The sequence below is a fragment of the Eptatretus burgeri genome, chromosome 18, assembly GCF_056783735.1.
Source record: "Eptatretus burgeri isolate ZD-2024b chromosome 18, Ebu_testis_v1, whole genome shotgun sequence".
Classification (NCBI taxonomy): domain Eukaryota; kingdom Metazoa; phylum Chordata; class Myxini; order Myxiniformes; family Myxinidae; genus Eptatretus; species Eptatretus burgeri.
The window spans coordinates 21,329,066-21,351,749 of NC_140978.1; the positions used below are offsets into that span (position 1 = coordinate 21,329,066).

Below are 22,684 nucleotides of genomic sequence, written 5' to 3' on the forward strand. Positions count from 1 at the left end.
CCCCGGATCAGTTAGGCAGCCGCACCTGAATCGACAGGACGTGCCAGCACGGGAGAGCCAAGCCAAGGATAACGGGGTTTTAGTTATCTGGATGGTGTACAGATCGCACAGGACTTATGACACTGGATGAACGATCGGACTAGGTGTAAGGCAGATGCATAAACCTAGTTGTATCCCATACAGGAAAGTGTCCATTATACATGTACAGGGTGGTAAAAGGATAAACCCTCGACCCTGAATGTCATATTGGCTATGGACGTGAGTTCTACTGGTAAATCATGGAACATTGTCTGGACCAAGTGTTGCCTATGTCAGGAGGTTAAGAAAGATGATCTAAAGTCCCCCGAGGCCAATCCTGCCAAAAGAGGAGATGATGGGTATATGAACTTGGCAAGGAATATTCCTCTGTTTCACTCACTCAATGCACTACCAATCAAGCTAGACCCTGCAAGACTTGACAAAGGTGGTGGGATAGAGGAAACCTTGAGACAAAACAAGGCATGATATCATGAGAGTTGCAGGCTTCTATTTAACAACACAAAGTTACACAGAGCTGAAAAAAGATCAATCCCTGCAGGTGCTAGTGATGAGGGCAGTAGAAGTAAGATCCCACGAAAGGTCCAAGAAGCTAAAACACAAGAATGTTTTCTTTGCGAAACCCAAGGGGGTGAGCTTAGAGAAGCAATGACAATGAAATTGAATAAGAGAATAAACAAATGTGCAAAAACACTCAGTGATAGAAAACTCCTTGCCAAACTGAGTGTAGGAGATGTCGAAGCACAAGAACTGAAATATCACCCTGCCTGCTTGGTGGCACTGTATAACCGAGAACGAGACTACCTGAAGGCGCAGGAGCAACAGAAAGCACAGGAGCACTGAAGGAAGCATATCCAATTGCTTTCTCCGAACTGGTCACCTACATTAGAGAGATGAAAACTGCCAGTGATAGTACAGATCCACCCATTTTCAGGCTTGCTGATATGACCATGCTTTACAAGCAGAGGTTGGAGCAGCTTGGTGTTGAATCGCCTGATGTTCATCCTACTCGACTTGAGGACCAGCTGCTTTTTCACATCCCCAAGCTGCAAGCTCATCGCCAAGGACGAGATGTTCTGCTGGCTTTTGAGAATGATGTAGGCTCAATCCTCATACAAGCATCCAAGTACGGTGAAGCGATCCATCCTGCGAAAGCTGCTGGGATAATAAGACGAGACATGCTCCAACAAAAGTCGCATTTCAGCAGCAGTTTCACGACACAGACCGAGAACAGGCTGTACCACCATCACTTCTGCAATTTGTATGCATGGTTGAACATGGTGCAGACATCAAGTACCAACTCCAGCATGGAGCATCGAAATCTGACCTTTCTTTTTCACAGCTCCTGCAGTACAACTGCTTTGCCAAGTACAAGGAAGGAACGGATGTCCACAGGCATTCCAAGGACCGTGAGACACCTTTTGCAGTCTACGTTGGCCTGTATGTGTTTGCCAAGACAAGGAAGAGACAACTCATTGACATGCTCCATGAGAATGGGCTCAGCATATCATACGACAGAGTCCGAGAAGTCTCAGCCCAGTTAGGAGAAGCAGTTGTTGCAGGGTATGTAGAAGATGGAGTCATCTGTCCCCCAGTCTTGAGAAAGCAGTTGTTCACAACTGCAGCAGTGGACAACATCGATCATAATCAGACTGCGACCACAGCTCAAACATCCTTCCATGGCACAAGTGTGTCCATTTTCCAACATCCAAGCACTGAAAATGCTGGTGATGAACGTGAGCTGCTCAAAAATGGCCGCCATCTTGGATTTTCAAATGGCCAATCAGGCAGATTTGATTCGAATCACCTGGAGAACAAATGTGCCAAATTTGATGCTTGTATCATCATTTGCACGATTCCTCTCAAAAATTGCTGTTATCTGCCCCACTAAGCCTCGTCACTCCCAACGAGAATCGCAGCATCTTTAACTCTGCCACCTCCAGTTCTGCCTCCTGTCTTTTTGTTAGTGCCACCGCCTCCAAAACATACAACATAGCTGGTCTCACTACCATCTTATATACTTTCCCCTTCACTCTTGCAGCTACCCTTCTATCACAAATCACTCCTGAAACTCTTCTCCACCCACTCCATCCTGCCTGCACTCTCTTTTTCACTTCTCTCCCACACTCTCCGTTACTTTGGACAGTTGATCCCAAGTATTTAAACCCATCCACCTTCACCACCTCAACTCCTTGCAACCGCACCATACCACCACCCTCCCTCTCATTTACGCACATGTACTCCATCTTACTCCTACTGACTATCATTCCCCTTCTCTCCAGTGCGTACCTCCACCTCTCGAGGCTAGCCTCAGCCTGCTCCCTACAGATCATGATGTCATCCTCGAACATCATAGTCCATGGAGACTCCAGTCTGATCTTGTCCGTCAACCTGTCCTTCACCAGTGCAAACAGGAAAGGGCTCAGAGTCGATCCTTGGTGCAATCCCACTTTTACCTTAAACCGGTCATTCCTACCGCACACCTCACCGCTGTCACACTGTCCTCATACATATCCTGCACACCCTCACATACTTCTCCACCACTCCCGACTTCCTCATACAATGCCACAACTCCTCTCTTGGCACCCTATCATAAGCTTTCTCTAAATCCACAAACACACAATGTAACTCCTTCTGGCATTCCCTATACTTCTCCATCAACATTCTCAAAGCAAACATCGCATCAGTGGTGCTCTTTCCTGGCATAAACCCATATTGCTGCTCATAAATCATCACCTCTCCTCTCAAACTAGCTTCCACTACTCTTTCCCACAACTTCATGGTGTGGCTTAACAACTTTATCCCTCTGTAACTTCCACAGCTCTGCACATCACCCTTGTTCTTGAAAATCGGAATCAGTACACTTAATCTCCACTCCTCCGGCATCCTCTCACTTTCTAAGATTGTATTAAACAATCTGGTTAACAACCCCACTGCCATCTCTCCTAAACATTTCCATGCCTCCACTGGTATACCATCTGGGCCAACCGCCTTTTCCACTCTTCATCCAATATCCACAATGACAAATACAAATAGTCTCACCCATATAAGGATACACAAACAGCTTTGACACATCAGGAGGCCATTTTGCCCTAGTTTATAGACTTATTTTCGCATGGATAGGGAGATGGGTAAGGGGGGAGGAGGTGAAGGGGAGGGTGAAGAGTGAGGAGAACAGTAGGACTGACACAAGGAAATCACCAGAGTATATACAGTGCCTGGAGGAAGTCAACAACTATTTTGAAATTTGTCACCTTTTGTTGCTTTTAACCTGGAAATAAATTGCATGAAATCAGACTTTTTCAACCTTTACTTACAAATTGTAACCCACAACTTCCAAATCAAAAACAAATTCCACAAATTTCAGAAAATTCATTAAAAAATACAAAACTAGAATATATTGGTTGGATTACATATTGTCCACCTCTGGTATAATAGCAATTGTAAATTAGCTCAGGTGTTACCAATCACCGACAAATCACACACCAAGTTAATTGGCCTCCATCTATGTCAAAGGGTGGAGGAGCTCCTTGTGAGCCAATGGCCATCCATATCTAGTGGCCAACTGTGTCTGCGGACGTCCTCCTGCATTTGGGTTACTTCTTATTAGGAGGTTGGTGGCAGCATTTGCACTCCGGCCACCGTAAAACCCTTCATTCCACTAAACTTTCTTGAAGCATAAAAAAATCTGAAAACCCGCTTCATGGGAGTACCTCCTGTGCAGCTTCCCTTCACAGGGCAGCTCACCGGATGACGGGATTGGGGGAAAGCCTTTGGGACCCCCAATCTTTGATGATCGGAGGGAAACCACGGGGTAACATTCCCAGGTCAGATTGCAGGAGAGTGTGTCGGGGTGGTGCTGAGGTGTCATCCACCAGACGGCGGTCTCCTTGGGTTAATCTGAGGCAGGCCCTTCGGATGGGTGCCAGAAATGTCCTAGCCCTAAGAGAGGATGACCACTTGTCTCTGTAATCAACTGAACTCAAGCATTTGGACATCGGTATTGCAGCACTCTGTGAGGTTCGGAGACCGGATCGTGGCAAGATCATGGCGGGTGGTTACACCTACTATTGGGCTGGTCACTATAATGGTTACCATGCCCAAGGAGTTGCTGAGGCTGTGTCCAACAAGCTGACTCCAATGAAAATTGAGGTAACACCGGTCAACGAGCGTATTATGAGGCGAAGGATTTGTCGCTCCTTGGGTGTCATTTCCCTGGTCTATGTAAATGCTCAGATTGAGGTGAGTGATCTCACCGTGAAGGATGCATACTATGCCATGCTTTAGTCCGTGGTTCATCAGTGCCAAGGCGAGATACACTTCTTGTCTTGGGGAGTTTCAATGCACCAACTGGAGCTGATACGGAAGGTTATGAGAAGTGTGTTGGTCCCCATGGGTCTGGAAATGTGAACCTGAATAGCACAAAGTTCCTTGACTTTGCAAGTCATGGACTTAGGGTGGCTGGTTCATGGTTTCAGCACCCACAAGCTCATCGCTGGACTTGGCATTCCAATGCTGGCGATGTGGCAAAGGAGATTGACCATGTGCTCGTGATGGTCGCTGGAGGATAATCCAGAACTGCAGGGTCTTCCGAAAAGCTCAATCCATCAATAATGACCACCGGCTTGTTGTAGCAACTCAAGTTGCAGCTTAAATCGAGGAGAATTGTTCCATCCCAGCCTAGGCTGGATGTTGCCAAGCTCAGGGATGAGAGAGTAGATGAGGAGTTTGCGAACAGGCTGAGTGGACACTTGGGGGGGGGGGGTCTGGATGCTTTGGGAGGTTCTGAAGAGCTGTGGAGTGGCTTCAAAACCACCATCCTTGATGTTGCCGGTGGATGTCTTGGAACTCACCATTGGGCAAAGAAGAATTTTCTCTCTCAAGAGACACGGGATACCATTTACCAGAGTTGCAGAGCCAGGCTGAATGGCAGAGATGAGGCGTAAAATGTACGTGCTCCAAGGGTGGACAAGGAGGCCAAAGTGTGAGGAATCTGTAGGAGGGTAGAGCATCACCTGTGGTCAAGTGATTCTCATCCTGCTTTCAGGGGAATTCACGCATTGAGTTCATCCAAGACCATCCCTCGGTGTACTGCAGTTCGAGGAGAGTGGTAGGCTCTTGACAGGAATCTGAGGTGAAGGCCCGATGGGCCGCTTAATTTGAGCGGTTGTACCAGGCTGATCCACCAGCTCTCGAGTTGGACGTCAGGGGTGTTACAATCCCTGTTGCTGACCCTCCAATCAACTGTGGTCCACCTTCGTTTGTGGAAACACAGGCTGCGGTGAGCCGGTTGAAATGCGGTAAAGCTCCAGGGATCTGTGGCATCCATGCTGAACTTCTCAAGGCTGGTGGAAATGCTGCACTCGTGTCAATGCATGCAGTTTTGTGCTCTTCCTGGAACACAGGCATCATCCCAACTGATGGGAAGAGGGGCTTTGTTGTCCCTCTCTGGAAAGGAAAGGGTGATCGTCAAGACTGCATCAACTACCGAGGGGTGACGCTGCTCTCAGTGCCGGGCAAGGTCTTTGCTCGGATAATTCTTGATCGGGTTCGCCACCATCTGCTTGAGCACCAGCGTCCAGAGCCGTCAGGCTTTACACCAAAGAGGTCAACGATTGACCGTATCCTTGCTCTCTGGGTCCTCACCGAACACAGTCAAGAGTTTCGACACGGGCTGCTTGCAGCTTATGTTAATCTCTATAAAGCATTCGATTCAGTGAATCGTGATGCCCTCTGGAGGATTCTTGGTCTTCGTGGGGTGCCACCAAAACTGATCGATCGATGTCTGAACTCTACTCTGGTACTGAGAGTGCTATGAAGTGTGGTGGTACCATCTCTGACTTATTTCCAGCTGTTACTGGAGTTCGTCAGGGGTCTGTACTGGCTTCCACACTTTTTAGCACTTGAATGGAGTGAATTCTAGGGAGGATGTCGGAGAGATCAAGCTGCGCTGCATCGTTTGGGAATGTCAAGATCTCGGACCTTGATTTTGCAGTTGATGCAGTCATCTTTGCGGAGAATTTAGATATCCCTTTGGGGGCCCTCGAGGTGCTGAATGCGGAGTTGGAGCCGCTGGGATTACGGGTTTCTTGGGTCAAAACTAAGATCCAGGCTTTCAATGACATCTTGGATGTTGCTCTCCTGTCTGTGTCTGTTTGTGGTGAGGTTGTTGAGGTCATGGAGAGATTCATTTACCTTGGCAGTGATATTTATGTCTCTGCTGGCTGTGAGTCAGACGTCAGACGTCAATAGATGTCTGGGTTGGGCCTGGGGAGGCATGGATTCACTGGATCATGGGGTGTGGCGCTGCTGGTACCTGTGCGGGAGGATGAAAGTCTTCAGGTCCTTGGTGCTTCCAGTCGTGCTCTATGGATGCGAGACTTGGACTCTGACCAATGATCTGAGAGGGAGACTTAATTCCTTTGGTACCAGGTCTCTTCGGAGAATCCTTGGATATCGCTGGTCGGATTTTGTGTCCAACGAGCGGTTGCTGAGAGAGACTCGGATGAGATTTGTTACCTGCATAGTCCGTGAGCGTCAGCTGTGGCTGTATGGACATGTGGCTCGTTTTCCTGACACTGATCCTGCTCACCAGATTCTCTCAGCGAGGGAGTCTCGTGAGTGGAGGAGGCCAATGGGCCGACCACGTCCCTCATGGTTGCAGCAGGTTGACTGGCATCTCAAGGAGATGGGGATGGGCCTGGCATCTGCCTGTGGGATGGCCAGATGGAGGCCCCTGGAGTACCGGTGGAAAGTGGAGCAGCGACGTGCTGTGCTGGCACATGCTCCCATACCTGACCTGACCTGACTTTGAGCCCACACTGGGAGGACTCCATTCCACATTCTGAAACCCACATATGTAGGTACCAATCAATGAAACACACACACACACACACACACACACACACACACACACACACACACACACACACACACACACACACACACACACACACACACACACACACAGTTCCGTTATGGTAATACAGTTTAGATATATACACAAACATAAAATACATAAAATGATAAACAGAAAGATTTACCTTGAAACAGAGTTCTTTGAAAGAGGAATTCAAGTGGAAAATTAGCAAAATTCAATTGAAAAATACATCAAGGCACAGAACACAAAATGTCGATATAAACTTTTTGCCTTCACAGCAACATCATGGCAAACACCTGTTCGGATGCACATTATATATATATATATATATATATATATATATATATATATATATATATATATATATATATATATATATATATATATATATATATATATCAATGTCGAAATGAGAGGTGGATTATGTTCAAAGGAGATCGCCCAAAAAGATAAAACAAAATGCTGTCCTGTAAAAATAAAATTACACATTTTCAGTGGATGAGACACCTCCTTAGGCACCAAGCACACGCTACCACAGGGCCCCACACAGGTGGAAACGTACATCTGTCTAATCGATGTTCCAATGATAGCACGGGTACTTTTACCAAAATGAACAATCAAGCAGCTTGGAGAGCGCTCGCCAAGTGCCTAAACCACTCAAGCAAACACTCCAACGAAACAGTTGATAGGAAACGTCTCAATTTGCACACGATTAGCCACACATTAAACATACCCCTCCCGGAGATGCCCAAAATGTCAAGCCACGAAGGCTGACGTCTCTGGGTGTTTATAAGCATTGCAATGTTCCCAGCGATTCGTAGCTATGATGAACAGGCATTTGATAATATGAGTGAGGAAAGTTAAAACAACAACTTTTTCATTAAGAAATTGTTGCAGCCTGTTCCAAGTCAAGGCATGGTTGAGTAGGCCAAAAAACATGGCTGCTTCAGACACCATCGATGTTACACAGGAAACGCCTTAAGACTGAGATAGCGAGGTGGCCGAGGATCGTCTGATGAAGGATATAATTAAATAAGGCCATGAATTATCTTCAAAAGGAGTGTTTTAATTAACCCAAACATCCAATTTTCACTCTTGCCCTTCCTTGGAGTTTTCTTTGTGTGCATGCAAAGTTTCAGGCTGCTAGGTTTTATGGTTTTGGAGTTATGGAGTTATGGAGGGAGTATTCTATGACTATCCTTTGACAGCATAATTATCACTAACTGTTAAGACTTCTCAGGTTTCTTGGTGAAGTAAATCATTGAAAAAGTAATTATAGGTTGGGTGGAATTGACTGAAATAGTTTATAGTAATTTTTTTAACATCTGGTAGGTGTGTGAATCAGCGACACTGATCCTCTATACTGCCCGTTTGCGCAAAAAATTCACATAACTCAAAATTGCCTCAATATTGAGACTTGTAAACCTCCACATGCACTGTCCAGACCCAAGAGGCCTTAAATGAGATAACACCCAGCATTTTGTGCTGTGGTTACGACGTTTACTCCGTTCAGACACAATCACACAACTTGCATTTATGTAGATAATATAATATCTTTTTGGCAATGGAAGTGGTTGTCGGGTGAGGAGTGAACAAACACAGACAGCACATTCACCTTTTGATGAAACCATCTCACAAACATCACAATTACTATACATTAAAAAAAAAATCACCCATGAATGGTATCAGATTTTGCCAATAACTCTCACTTATTGATAGTATAGAGAACACATTTACTTGTAACAAGGAATACAAGCAAAAGCTATCCTGCTAAACTGGAGTGAGGCCAAGTCTCGTCCTTGTTCTAAAATGGTAAGCTAAATGTTATCCCATAGCAACAATGTATAAAACAAAACACTTTGATCATTGAGTTTACTCGATCTATCTATCTATTTATTCAGTGAATACAAAATAGAATATACATGTATATTTGACCAGGACTCGATCATGAATTTGATGTGTAGGTTTTATCAATACTGAGGTGTGGCAATTCCATTTATGCAGTTCCAGAGGTTTAGTATCCAGCCAAAGTACCGACAGGCAATTGCCTACTCTTTTTGAAATAACTGTGGAATAAATAATGTCCACCAACAAATGCGAGCAGACTAGAAAGCCAGCTTAACATTCCCTCTCGAGGATGGGGGTATTCAGTGATGCATTGCACTGCACTTGAAGAACCACAATGATAATACATTGTTGGGTTTGGAATCGAACCCAGACGAGAAATGTCAAAAGCAAGTACTCTACATATTTCCTGATACCATCACAAATGTCCAGGAATTATTGAACTATTTATATAATTCACAGAAAATATCAAACAGAATGCTGTAAGCTTCAAGAACACTTCTCCCTTAGCCATCGTCGTCTCTTACCCGCCTTTGATGTAGTCCAGGAAAGTGAACTCTGACTCTAGTTTGAAGGAAATCAGTGTGACCTGAGTGAGAAGAGATAACAAATGGTCAAGCCATGAAGAGTAATCAATTTTTATTACCCCCAATATCCATTCCCAACCGAACCCTCTTACTTGCAGGTCCCAGCGTTTCTTTACAATGTAAGACTTGTGCTCGATGTAACGCATTGAATTTGGACTAAAAAGTTCCATTTTTGTGTCATTTTACCGCAAAACTATTCCCCACAGGCCTGCAGTATCATTAAGATGCTTTTTTGCAAACTACATTTGAGCTTTTAGGACCGTCTTTTCAGTCATGGTTTATTTCTTGCCACCTGTCCATGGAGGCCAGCTTTGTGAAGGGAGCAGGATATTGTTGATTGAAGAACACTGACCCCCACCTCGGACATAGAGCTTTGCAGATCTTTCAAAGTCACTGTTGGATTTACAGTGACATCCTGAACCAGTTTCCTGCTTGTCCGGCTGCTGAGATTGGATGGGCGACCTGATCTGGGTAGAGTCTGCGGGGTATGATACACCTTCCACTTCTTAATGATGATGCTCTTCCACTTCTTCACCGTACTCAAAAGGGATAATGAGTGACTTTGAAATCTTCTTATAACCCTCTCCTGTTTGGTGCTTCTCTATCTCTTTATGTCTGACTTTTTTGGATTGCTCCTTGGTCTTCATGTTTGCCTTGTTGGTTGACCACCTGAGTTTCACCTAAAATCCCTTAGATAAGTGAGGAAACTTGATTTTAAAGTTAAACCACTGATTATATATACAGGAAAAACCTATTACACTTATTTTGTAACCTTTCAAACAAATTTGCTCTTGCCATGATTGAGTGATTTAGGGTTATAATGAGGCAAAGGGTTTGAATACTTATGCAACTGAGAATCATCTGATTTTCTCTGTTAATCTAACTTATTCACACTTTATCTGCATTTTTTTGTTTTATCACCTTGGAGTAGTTTGTGAACTCTATACGAGGTCCGTCTAAAAAGTAACAGGACTGAGCCTGCTGTGTGCTCCACTTACACAACTTGAATGAACGGGTTGCGTCACAGTCTTTTGCAACATTCCCGCAATATATATATATATGATTGGTGATGGTTGACTACGCTCATTGTGTGATTTTTTAGAGGTCGTGCTTTACACGTTGTCTCATCTGAGTCACCGCGCGATGAGTCGTGAGCAGAGAGCCAATCTGAAGTTTCTTGCCAAGCTTGGCAAAACACCTTCCGAATCCTTCGCAATGCTGCAGCAAGTCTACAGGGAAGAAACGATGTCACGTACACATACATGTGAATGGCACAAGAGGTTCAAAGAGGGACGGGAGGAGGATGAAGATGATCCATGGTCTGGAAGACCTTCAACGAGCAGAATGGCAGAGAACATCGAGCATGTGAAGCAGAGGGTGTGCGCAGATCATTGACTCACGGTGTGGATGATTGCTGAGGAACTTTCCATCAACAACAACACTATCTGGAGCATCATCAATGAAAATCTCGAAATGCGCAAGGTGTGCGCAAAGATGGTCCCCAAGCTGTTGTCCGAGAAGCAGAAACAGCAAAGAGTCACTGTCTGTCAAGACATTACCAAGCGCCTCGAGGACGATCCAGACCTGCTCGGGAGAGTCATTACTGGCGATGAATCGTGGATATTCGAATGCAATGCTATGACCAAACGGCAGTCGTCGTCAATGGAAAAGTCTGGCATCACCAAGCCCAAAGACAGCAAGGATGTCGAAGTCGAAGGTCAAGGTGATGCTCATCACATTTTTTGACATCATGGCCATCGTCCACTTCGAGTTTCTACCAAAGGGTCAAACAGTGAATCAATACGTGTAAAAGGAGATCCTCCGGCACCTCATGAGATCAGTCTGGGACAAGAGGAGGGATCTGTGGGAGAACAACGCCTGGGTGCTCCACCATGACAACGCCCACTGCTCACAGTGCCCTGAGCATCCGACAGTTTCTGGTGGAGAGGAACGTGCCAACTCTGGAGTAACCCCCGTATTCGCCAGACTTGGCCCCTTGTGATTTTTTCCTATTCCCCAAGCTCAAGGGGGTGATTAAGGGGACCCAATTTTCTTCAAAAGGGCCGTGATGACGGAGCTCCAGAGGATTCCAGAAGAAGCTTTCCGGGGGTGCATCGAAGTGTGGAACAAGAGGATGGACAAGTGTGTGAGACTGGAGGGAAACTATTTTGAAGGGGACAAGCTGTGATTTCAATATATTTTTTGGAATAAAATTTCCGTGAAATCTGTCCCGCTACTTTTTAGATGGACCTCGTATATTGTTTGATTTGAAGTCATCATGAAATAAGCTCAGGTGGCATAAAATGTGAAAACTTTGGAGGGGGCTGAATACTTTTGCAGGCCACTGTACATATTGGACCAGAATTCAATAACAGATTTGTTCTGTTCGTTCCATCTGTAATGCACCGTGGCTGTGCCACTGTTATGCCCCTGCCTGCACATTACGACAATAATTTAGAATTTTCCTTGGGAACCGGTACACAATGTCTCACTTTTTAAAAGCCATAGTGGGGATCTTTAACATCCACCAATTAAAGTGAGCTGATGGGATCCCCATCTTAATGTACATTCGAGGGATAGTTCACTCAATTATGCAAAACCCTGCTTGTAGATTCTCTGTCAAACACCACATTGTATAATTTTCCAATTTTTATGCCACCTATTATTGCTGATATGTTTTGTTCTTCACTGCCTTTGAAGTCTCCAATTTTACATGAGGTTTCATTATTTTACATGCATAATGAAGGCACTGCATCACATCAGGAGAAAACAGCTTCCTCTGAACAAATGAAGAAACTCCAGAAGCAAAGCATATTAACAAGGGTAAAAGGAAGGGAAAACTGGACAGGTGTAAAAGAGGAAAAGCCAAAGAGAAAATTATTATAGCAAGAATGGAGCACACCTGATGTGGTGAAAGTACAACAGTCGAGGAATGTGATTACGTGCAAGAAGGTGTAAATTGCATTTATGGAAGCAAATGAGATTGTTTGGGGGTGAGGGTGTTATTTGAGCTGGGAAGGGGGTTAACTTCATGATACAGGTGGCTTGACACAGGGTGCCGGCTCTGGAACTCCCCACCCAAAACCACAGGACCAATACTTCACCAGAGCCAAAAGGGCAAATCGATTAATCTTGCAGCACCATAACCCTGCAAACAACCATGGCCATGCTTCACACCTCCATATTAATATTGCACCGTAAATAGCAAAATTCAAATATCTCTGATCATCTTGCCAGAGACGGAAACCCGATGCTCAACTGTTGCTGCTGTAACAGTGCATGGCCAATGGAAATTGTTCCAGCCCAACAGAACTCCCCACCATCCATATAACAGTCACTCCACAATATGAAGAGGCTTCGGTCGTGTGGTTGGAAAAATTAAACCAACCAAACAATTGCTCTCCGACATGGGAATGAAAAGAATGGCCTCTCACTTTCAGACATAGAAAATACCGAGTAAAGTTTTCCATTTGATGAAAACCTATAAAATTACATGAACGATTTCACTCAATGTATAAAATTTATATATTTTAAAAAAACTGATATCCCAACAAAAAACAACTGTAACAGATTTCTCATTTGTGTACCAGGAATCAAAATATAAATACGTATTACATTCAAATCTTAATCTCATCATTACCCTATGCACGCAAAGTGAAAAGCGGAGTCAAGCATATTGGTTCACTTTGTCTGTCTGTCTACAAACATCAATTTATGATCAAGGAACAACTTGATTTCAATTGAATGTTATATTTTGAACATTTATCGGAACATGGATCGGAAAACAAACCTGTAGTTTATCAGTACATTGGCTCTGAATTTGTTCCGATTGTGCACGCACAGAGGAGCGAGATAATTTTTTTTACTCTGACTGCCTACCTAGCAGTCAAACAAAATTGAAAAATCATTTCAAAAAGAAAGCTTACTGTTTTTAAGGATGTCATAAAGGACACAAACAACAGACATGAAGAACTAATGTAATGCGTTAAATAAGGTGGTGTAAAAGATGCTGCATAAAGAGCAGTAAACTTCAGAATTTCTTTTTCTACAACTTTCATTTTATTTCAATTCAATTATATACTTGGACACTGCAGAACACAAGTCACCTTTTTGGCACTTTCAAAACCCTTTCATTTAGCAATACGTCGCCAAAATATTACAGCATTTTATGTCATCACGACCAATCAAATTCACAGCTCGCATACCCTGCCCACGTCCTTGTTTCACAAAGACTGCATGGGGTAAGATGTTCTATGAACTCTCCAGTTGGTGCACGGAGGTTATGTTTTCACTCCTGTCTGTCTGAATTTGCCCATCTGTTGTCTGTTTGTCTGTCCATGAGCAGGATATCTCAAAATGTTGTGGATGGATTTGGACAAAATTTTGTGGACAGATTGGGTTTGTGGCAAGGATTAATTGATTCGATTTTGGTGAAGATCCGAATGCAGATCCGGATCGAAGAATTTTTTTTACTGATTCTTCACCATTGAGTGATAGGGCGATGTTGATGAATGATGTACTGTCAGACCTCGACATTTGTGGGGTAGATGTTCCTGATAAATGCCGTGGATGTTGAATCCACGAATCTTTGGGCATTGTTTCAATGGGAAAGAGGAGGATAGGTTCCCGACGGTCCACGATTCATAAGGGAAAATCAAAAATCACGTGAAAAACCGGGAATGTAGAAGCAGGTCAAAAAAACTGTGAATATGCCTACGAAAAACCGCGAATACATGAATCAGAGGGCAGCAAATGTAGAAGCGGGTCACATTTTATGAACCGTGAATACTCGGGGTCCGACTAAAAAAAATTAATATTGTCTTTGCCCGTCTCAAAAAAATCCAAATAAAGGGCCCATTAATTTGGAAAGATTCCTTTAAAAACACTCCGTACAACGGATGTTTCACACCAAAGAAAAAGTACAAACAGACAAGACAGCCTGCTCAATATTGTTATGGTTTTGGAAAACGTACCCCAGGGGGAGAGCATACATGGACAAATCGGTGACCTGAGGATCGGTTATTTCATTTGTCTTTGTATAGATAATCAGTCCTTCGTCCCTTGTCAAAGGGCTGTTTGAGGGACATGCGTTGGCTAGGCTGTATTTGTCCTGTGTAATGTCTTCCCCCCTTCACCCCTCTTACTTTCAAATCTTTCCTGCTTCACACCACCATTCTGTTCAATCCCTCTGTTACTTTCAATCATCCCTCCATCACTCCATTTCAACAGCCCACCAATAATCTCCCTTCCATCAAACATCCCTTCAACAGACCCTTCTTCATCCCATCGGACTTACCTTGAATTACATGGCTGTTCAGAAATCCCTCCATGTTGCAGGCTTCCTTTCCGTGTTGCCTCCATCTGTACATTGCTTGGTGACTCAATGGGTGCTCTCACAAGCATGTTTGTGGCGTTTGGTGCTCGTCATGGCCTGCGAGGTGTGGTGCTTCTAGCGGGCATGGCACAGTGCTAAACAGTGAGATTGGGCATTTTCCGTGCGAAGGAGGGGGGGGGTGCTAGGGGATCTCGTTTCAGCTTTGGACTCATAGAGGGTGGGGTGGGGGCTTCGTTGAAAGTTCCCTCAAAACGGTGGGGCAATTTCCACAAGTGACGTCATACACCTGCCCCCATTGGCTGCGGACCAATGGGAGGGAGAGAAGGCTTGTGGGAGGAGGAGGAGAAGAAAGCTGATGTGATGAAGAAGCAGAAAGATGTAGAGAAGCAAACGGAGTGGGCTTGCACGAGGAGGGGCGAAAATTGCTCCTGAGCAGATGGCTCAGATAGCAGAAAGGGGAAAAGCAAACAGCAGAAAGCAGAAGAGAAGGCATTAGGCAGACGCAGAAGGCTGAGGGAAGCAGTAAGGAGAAACTAACGGAGCAAGATCACCTGAGCAGAAGACTAAAAGGCTGAGAAAGCTGCATGGCCCCATCGCTTCACATTGCTACTGCCCATCTTCCCCATCCATTTTCCTCCGCATTCTCCTGTATATTTGTGTGAGGTGAGGGAAAGAAGGAAAGACTGCTTTCCTTTTCTCCATTCATTACTTTTATTTTATTGTCAAGTCATTCTTGTTTTATTCTTTCCCCCTGAGTGAATGATGGCCAAGTCTTTTGCGAAAGTAAGATTGAATACGAAGAATACGTGTTGTGGTTAAATCTGCTCTTATGTTTCTTTTTGCTTTCTCACTTGTGGATACTTGCTTTTAAATGATTGCTTGTGCGTTTGTAATAAATAATTGTTTGCTGCTATTTGGAATCTGTCTCGGTTGTCTTATGTTTATTGGTCCGATGCAGTGAATAAGTAAGGTTAGATGGGACAGTTCTACCCCAATAATTTGTTTTGTTAGCCAGCGCACACTCACTGTAATGCTCAGCAGTAATTCGAGTGTGTGATGAGGGCACTGACCTAGATTAGCCAGCCGTCCACCGTAGTGTAGCAGCATAGCAAACCTGCTGTGCATTTTGTGATACAAGCACCAAATTTGGCACAAATGTACATTAATATGTTGCGAACATTTTCAGATATTAGGCCACTTGAAATTCTCTCTTTATGTCCGCCATATTGGATTTCAAAATGGCCGCCACTTGAAATCTACATTTGCTATTATCTCTGGACGTAATGCAGCTATTGACTTGATTCTGGTCTCTAAATGTATGTTTTTGGGGGCAAGGAATCCAATGGTACCATTTTCAACTTAATATTATCTATCACAGTCTGTTATAGAATTTTATTTGGAAATTATCTTGGCAAATATTGGATTCAACACAATACTTTGAAAAGAATGTCTTAGTTCTGTAAATGTCTTAGGTATAATACTGACGTGCGACATGGTCTAGTATTTGAGGCTAGGTGTACTGGTATCTGAGGCTAGGTATATACCGGTACTGAAGAGGCGTGTACATAAACAGTGTCATGTTAACAAGTTCAGCATTGCCACAAGTACATGTATGTTGTTGACTCATCGTCATGTGCAGTCCCCTTCACACACACAGAGGGCTGTGCACTGAAGGGCAGCCTTTTTGCACTTGCAGCGCCTCACACACCCTTTCTTGCACTTGCAAGAAACCAGCTCAATGCAGCTGTGAGCTGCCTCAGTTAGCCTGGTACAGTAAGGTGTGTACTGTCCTTCTCCAGTCCTTGACCAACCCCAGTCGGTTGGAGGAGGGAGCTCTGGTGCTGGCAGCAGTATCTGACCCCACACATGTCCACCTTGATACACTGCCCTCTTGACATGTTCCTCCAGAGCTGCCTTCGTTGGAGGGATGAGCTGCACATTGTTCTTCCTTGCAAAGAGTTTCCTCCTGGCCTTGTCAATGTCTGTACATTTACTGGTTCGATCATACAACAGGATCACGAACCTCTCGATGATGCGCATTGCATCGTCTGGTATGTCACGAGGTGCAGAGGACAGCAGCAGCAGCAGCGCCTCAGTGAGTTCTGGCAGTACCGTCCAGACTGCCCACACAGTCTTCTTGCCATGTCTATGAAAACTAGACACAGTATCGCATCCAGTTAAAGTGTGGAACATTGGCAGTGCACGAGCCTTCTCTCGTCCCAATCCAGCTGCTATTTCTTGTGCTGCTCGGTATCGGAAACTCTGGCCTGTTCCGAATGCCAGCCACAGTTTGTCTTCTGGTTGCAACTCCTGTGCCAGGGACACTGCCAGCACCACAACATCGGTGTCTACAGTCCGGATGAGTATTGCAAGGTGTCCATGCTGGACTGCGTGAGATGCATGCAGCAACATCAGACTGTCAGCTTCTTCATGGTTACATGGGGCGAGTGAGGTCATATCTGGCAGTGGTGGCTTGCTGAGCACTGCCTCTCCATCAGTAATGACGAGTTGCTTGTCCACCTGGTCAAACCATTCCATGAGAGCTGCTGAGAGGAACCTGAACAGCTTGGTCTTGTTGCTGTCCACTCGTAGGAAGTTCTGCCCGTTTCCTGGTATGGCTGCGGCAGCCACCACACGTCTCCGCACACCTTGTCCCCGCTTTGCACGTGTACTACCTTTCAGTGAATCAGCAAGGTAAGTATCCCAGACCAGATCCAGGCGTGACACTGTTTGCAGCTTCGTGGACATATATGGGATGAAGATCTGTTGTGCATACTCTTCAAAGGTCTTTGATGCAGCCGGCTTCAGCATCTGGACGATGGCTGCTCCATCAAGCACAATACCGGTCGTGACAGGAGGCTCTGTCTTTGCGTCGGAGACTTCTTCCAAGCATGTGAGGAGATCACTCTTGGTACCAGTGCAGAGGCTTCCACCATCAGACAATGCAGGAGGACATGCCTGATTCTCGTGACAAAAGAACTCCTCAAGGTTTCCATCCCTCGTCTGGCAGCCAATGTACAGGCGTGCGAAGAGTTCACGGTCATTCTTGATGGAGGCGAGCTGTTGCTGACCTATGCTCTGGCTTCTTGGAGTGGAAGTGCTGAACACCTTCAGCTTGTTACGAGGAATGGGTGCATCCACTGCCTTTGTTCTGTCCAATAGACACTCTCTGGTGAAAGCTTCGAACTGCTCTTGGCCAATCCTCTTGGCATTCATCACGGTCTCCACAGCAGCAGGATCTGCGATCTCCTTTGTGTCCAGTTCGACTACATCCTGACTCTCCTCCTCGAATGGGTTGCCCATCTCCTCTATGACACCGACGAGAGAGCGAACATCTTTCACAAATGAGGCCTGTACACTTGGCGTCTGATCATGATGACGTGTGTCTGCTGTTTGCCGTCTCCAGTGTTGGTTCCAGTGTGTTGAAATTCAACAATCTGTGCAGCATGGGCAAGATGGACTGCATCACTATCACTGTCCAGCTCGCAGGCTTTGGCAAGAGCAGCACCGACATCTTCTTCAAATGCCATCAGGATGTCTCTCCCCTTGGTGTGTGCCCGCATGTCAGGAAACTGAGCCAACAGTCTCTGTTTCCGTCGTGTGGAGTGGACTCTCGTGTCGAGCTGGACTCCTAGCTGTTCCATTCTGGACTGATAGAGCTGGACAAGGTCAGCCAATCTGAATACTGGTGCCGTCTCCTCATCTTGCCTGGTTTCTTCAATGTAGAGGACGAGTTCAGCGAAGACAACTGCCGACATTGCTCGCTCTTGTTTTGTGTCCTGTGATCTTGTTGACTGGGCCTTTCATTTTGAAAATGGTACCATTGGATTCCTTGGCCCCAAAAACATACATTTAGATACCAGAATCAAGTCAATAGCTGCATTACGTCCAGAGATAATAGCAAATGTAGATTTCAAGTGGCGGCCATTTTGAAATCCAATATGGCGGACATAAAGAGAGAATTTCAAGTGGCCCAATATCTGAAAATGTTCGCAACATATTAATGTACATTTGTGCCAAATTTGGTGCTTGTATCACAAAATGCACAATTCTTTTGAATATTTGGGCTAAGCCGCCCCACTACAGGTAAGGTATCATGTGAAGTATTGTAACTCTGCCCAGATTGGCAGTGCCAATCAGCGTTTGTGGTTGCTTAGCAACCTGTCTGTGCATGGAGTTATTTATGCCAGGTGGCGTTCGGGAGGGACCCAAATGCTTCCCCTCGAAGCCTCGAACACCGGATCCGCGCCAATATGTTCTCCAAAATATGTCGTGCTCCACTAAGCAACACCCTGCCCTGAGCAGCACAAAAACTGCAATGGATACCATTTTGGATCTCAATGCAATAGAACCTGAAACCACATTGACAAGCAAGTCTATTATTGACCTGTTCATCATGAGAATGATGTAAGAGGCCAAAAGGAGGAATAAACCTCAAAAAAGCAAAAAGAGTCCATCCCAGAGCAGGAGGGAGCTAAGCATGATGCTGGAACAGTATATTTTTTTCAAACATGCTCGGAAAGCTATTCTCAGCATTTCCTGCCAATATCCGCCTCTGCCGTGGCTAATGGCCATATCCCAAACCTCATGTGAAAGCCTAATTTACATCACAAGAGGTCGGCATTCTTCAAGACCGAATATTGCTGTCATTTCTTGGCATGCCCTTTTCTTTCTGACATTTCGTATCCCAGCCCAGACTGTGACGTATGACAGCCGGGGGGTTCTTCCCTGGCTTGAGCAGTTATTATTTGTTGTCTACATTACAATATTTTTTTTTTTTTCTGAGCAACAATTTCCATGATGAAGCTCAATGTCATTTAACAAAACAAGACTGAATTGTTGTCCAAATATGCCCCTTCACTTTCCTGACATTGCCTTCATATTTGTTTTTAAGTTACATGCATACTTGCACAGTTACATGTATACCACAAAGGCATCAACACAAAATATTACTAGAATCAAATTATGAAAGCCTGAGGCCCTTCTTTAATTGTCCAAATGGAAAATTGTTTTTCTTCTCTCCCACCTCATCCCCCTCCCCACATTAAATTTGCCATTTTCTGCAACAGTAACATTTGCCACGAAAATCTCTCTTAATATATCTCTATATCTCTATATCTCTATATCTCTATATCTCTATATCTCTATATCTCTATATCTCTATATCTCTATATCTCTATATCTCTATATCTCTATATCTCTATATCTCTCTCTCTCTCTCTCTCTCTCTCTCTCTCTCTCTCTCTCTCTCTCTCTCTCTCTCTCTCTCTCTCTCTCTCTCTCTCTCTCTCTCTCTCTCTCTCTCTCTCTCTCTCTCTCTCTCTCTCTCTCTCTCTCTCTCTCTCTCTCTCTCTCTCTCTCTCTCTCTCTCTCTCTCTCTCTCTCTCTCTCTCTCTCTCTCTCTGTTCAAGACAAACTGGCATTCATGGGAACTATTGCAAATCCAAGCGACCATTGTGCACCATCACTTTTGGAGTGTGGTCCTTGTCTTTGCCCTGCGTAAATTCTCTTTACCTTATTAAGACTGCAGACCAACTACAGAAAGGTTCTGATATTAAAGGACATAAGCCTCAATGGAGGATGGTGCCAAACAGTGATGATCTGGATTGTCATTAAATCAGGCACTCAATTAACTAAAAAACAATAGGTCTTCAGTTATATACATATATATATATATATATATATATATATATATATATATATATATATATACTAATAATAATAATAATAAAATATAAAGCTCTTTCAAACCACTGACTGACTGACTGACTGATATTAAAGATTGGCACCTTCCAGGTGACATAGAAAGCTGAAGTTTTTCGTGTCGATGGACATTGAAGCCAGTACACCAGAAAAAAATTATCGAATCGTCGGACAACATCCATATATGAAAATATAAATAAATGAAAAAAAAAAATGAATGAAGAAATGCAGGTGAGTGACCCGAGACAATGGGGAAGCATGGATCGTTATTTCTTACAATGTGTAAGCATACTCCACTAGTATGTATATATATATATATATATATATATATATATATATATATATATATATATATATATATATATATATATATATATATATATAAAGCTCTTTCTAACCACTGACTGACTCACTGACTGATATTAAAGACCGGTGCCTTCGGGTGACATAGAAAGCTTAAATTTTGCATGCCGATGGACATCGAAGCCAGTCGTACACTGGAAACAAATTACAGAATCATCAGACAACAACCAGGAATGAAAATATAAATAAATGGAAAAACAAATGAATGAAACAAAAAAATGAAAAAAAATGCAGGTGAGTGACTCAAGACAATGGGGAGGCACAATAGTTTTGTGTGCCGACAGACATTAAAAGCCGATACACCAGAAAAAAAAATCACAGAATCGTTGGAAAGCATCTGGAAATGAAAATATAAATAAATGAAAAAAAATGAAAATAAATCGATGAAAAATCAAACGCAGGTGAGTAACCCAAGACAAAGGGGAAACACGATTCGTATGCTAACACAATGTGAATGCACACCCTGCTAGTTTCCATATAATGCTTTTTCTAACTACTGACTGATATTAAAGATCGTTACCTTCCGGGTGATGTAGAAAGCTGAAATTTTGTGTGCCAATGGACATCGAAGCCGCTACACCAGAAAAATTCACAGAATAATCGGAAAACATCCATAAATGAAAATATAAATAAATGAAAAAAAAATGGAAATAAATTTATGAAAAATCAAATGCAGGTGAGCAACCCAAGACAATTGGGAAGCATGGTTCGTATGCTTACACACTGTGCAAGCACACAGCGCTAATATATATATATATATATATATATATATATATATATATATATATATATATATATATATATATATATATATATATACAATTGTAAATTATAAAAATGTGTTGAGCACATGTTTAGAAAGGTCTCATCCCCCCACCTAAGTGTCTGTATCTATGCCCCACCTTTCCTCCCTTAATTATTGAGTCTTCCCCATTGTTTATCTCTCCTTATCTAGTTAACAGCCAATTGGCACAGCACACAAGCATAAGGACACAAGCACCAAAAACGTGCCCATATATGGACATCTGTTGGGCTCAAGGCCATGGGACGGGCTGGGAAATGAGCCCATAAATAACCATATGTCCAATGTGTGAAATTTTTCTGACTTACCAGCCAATTGGCATCCACCATATAAAAACATCTGTCAGGCTGCATTGGCTAATGGGAACATGCCACGGACAGGTCAGTCATAATTTGCACACCATGCACATTATGGTCCTTTTGTTGTTTGTGGTGGTTCTGTCCTATGGAACACCGACAAGCTTCACTCAGATAACTTGTCGGAGTCCCGCCACGGTTGTTGTGCTTGGAGACGATGATTCACAGCAACTTAACCTGGTGGATATGATGATCTTTTCATCCAATACCCACCGGGTGGTATGATGGTTGTTGAAGAAGCATGACAGTAACAATATTGTTACGTATAAATGGGGGGGGGTGGGGTGGGGAGGGATGCAGAGCTCGAATTTGGTAAATGTAACCTGGTCCATGTGTTTCAAGTAGGTTAGATTTCCATGTAACGGTCCTTTCAGAATCAGCGTATGTAATTTATAGGCTGGATAAAAATTGGTATGCGTCAGTGTCAGGGTAAAAATTATTCAGGGTAAACAAATTGGTATATGTAAACACCTCTTATTTGTGGATGGGACTAGGTGAGGACTTCCCATCACAAAAGGCACATGTGTCACACGTGTGCAAAAAGACCATCATTATGTTTGGTCAACGCATACAGTTAGACCCAGTGGGGGTTATTTGGGCATGCCTGGGTCTTGAAGGGTGCAATGTGGTGCAAGCTCTGGTGTATGCACAGGCAGCCAAACCTGAGCCGGTGAACCATGTGTTCGGGCTTGCGACGTGTGGGGTGATGGGCGAGTCTGCTCAGGGTGCGAGCGTGGTCAGACTGCCGGTGAGCGGGTCCAAGCCTATGCTGTTGAG

At 44.0% G+C, this 22,684-nt stretch overlaps 1 protein-coding gene and 1 pseudogene across 8 annotated transcripts in view; one reads left to right on the forward strand and one right to left on the reverse strand.

Moving 5' to 3' along the window:
* The window catches only part of LOC147008707 (copine-9-like), a 180,031-nt gene that overhangs the window by 47,362 nt on the left and 109,985 nt on the right, over positions 1-22,684 (reverse strand). For all 8 annotated transcript variants that reach the window (XM_085863431.1, XM_085863434.1, XM_085863433.1 and 5 more), the window contains one exon: positions 9,289-9,350. In XM_085863431.1, coding sequence (XP_085719557.1) covers positions 9,289-9,350 — 62 coding nt within the window. The remainder of the gene's footprint in view (positions 1-9,288; positions 9,351-22,684) is intronic.
* On the forward strand, positions 253-8,977 carry LOC147008708 (uncharacterized; annotated as a pseudogene).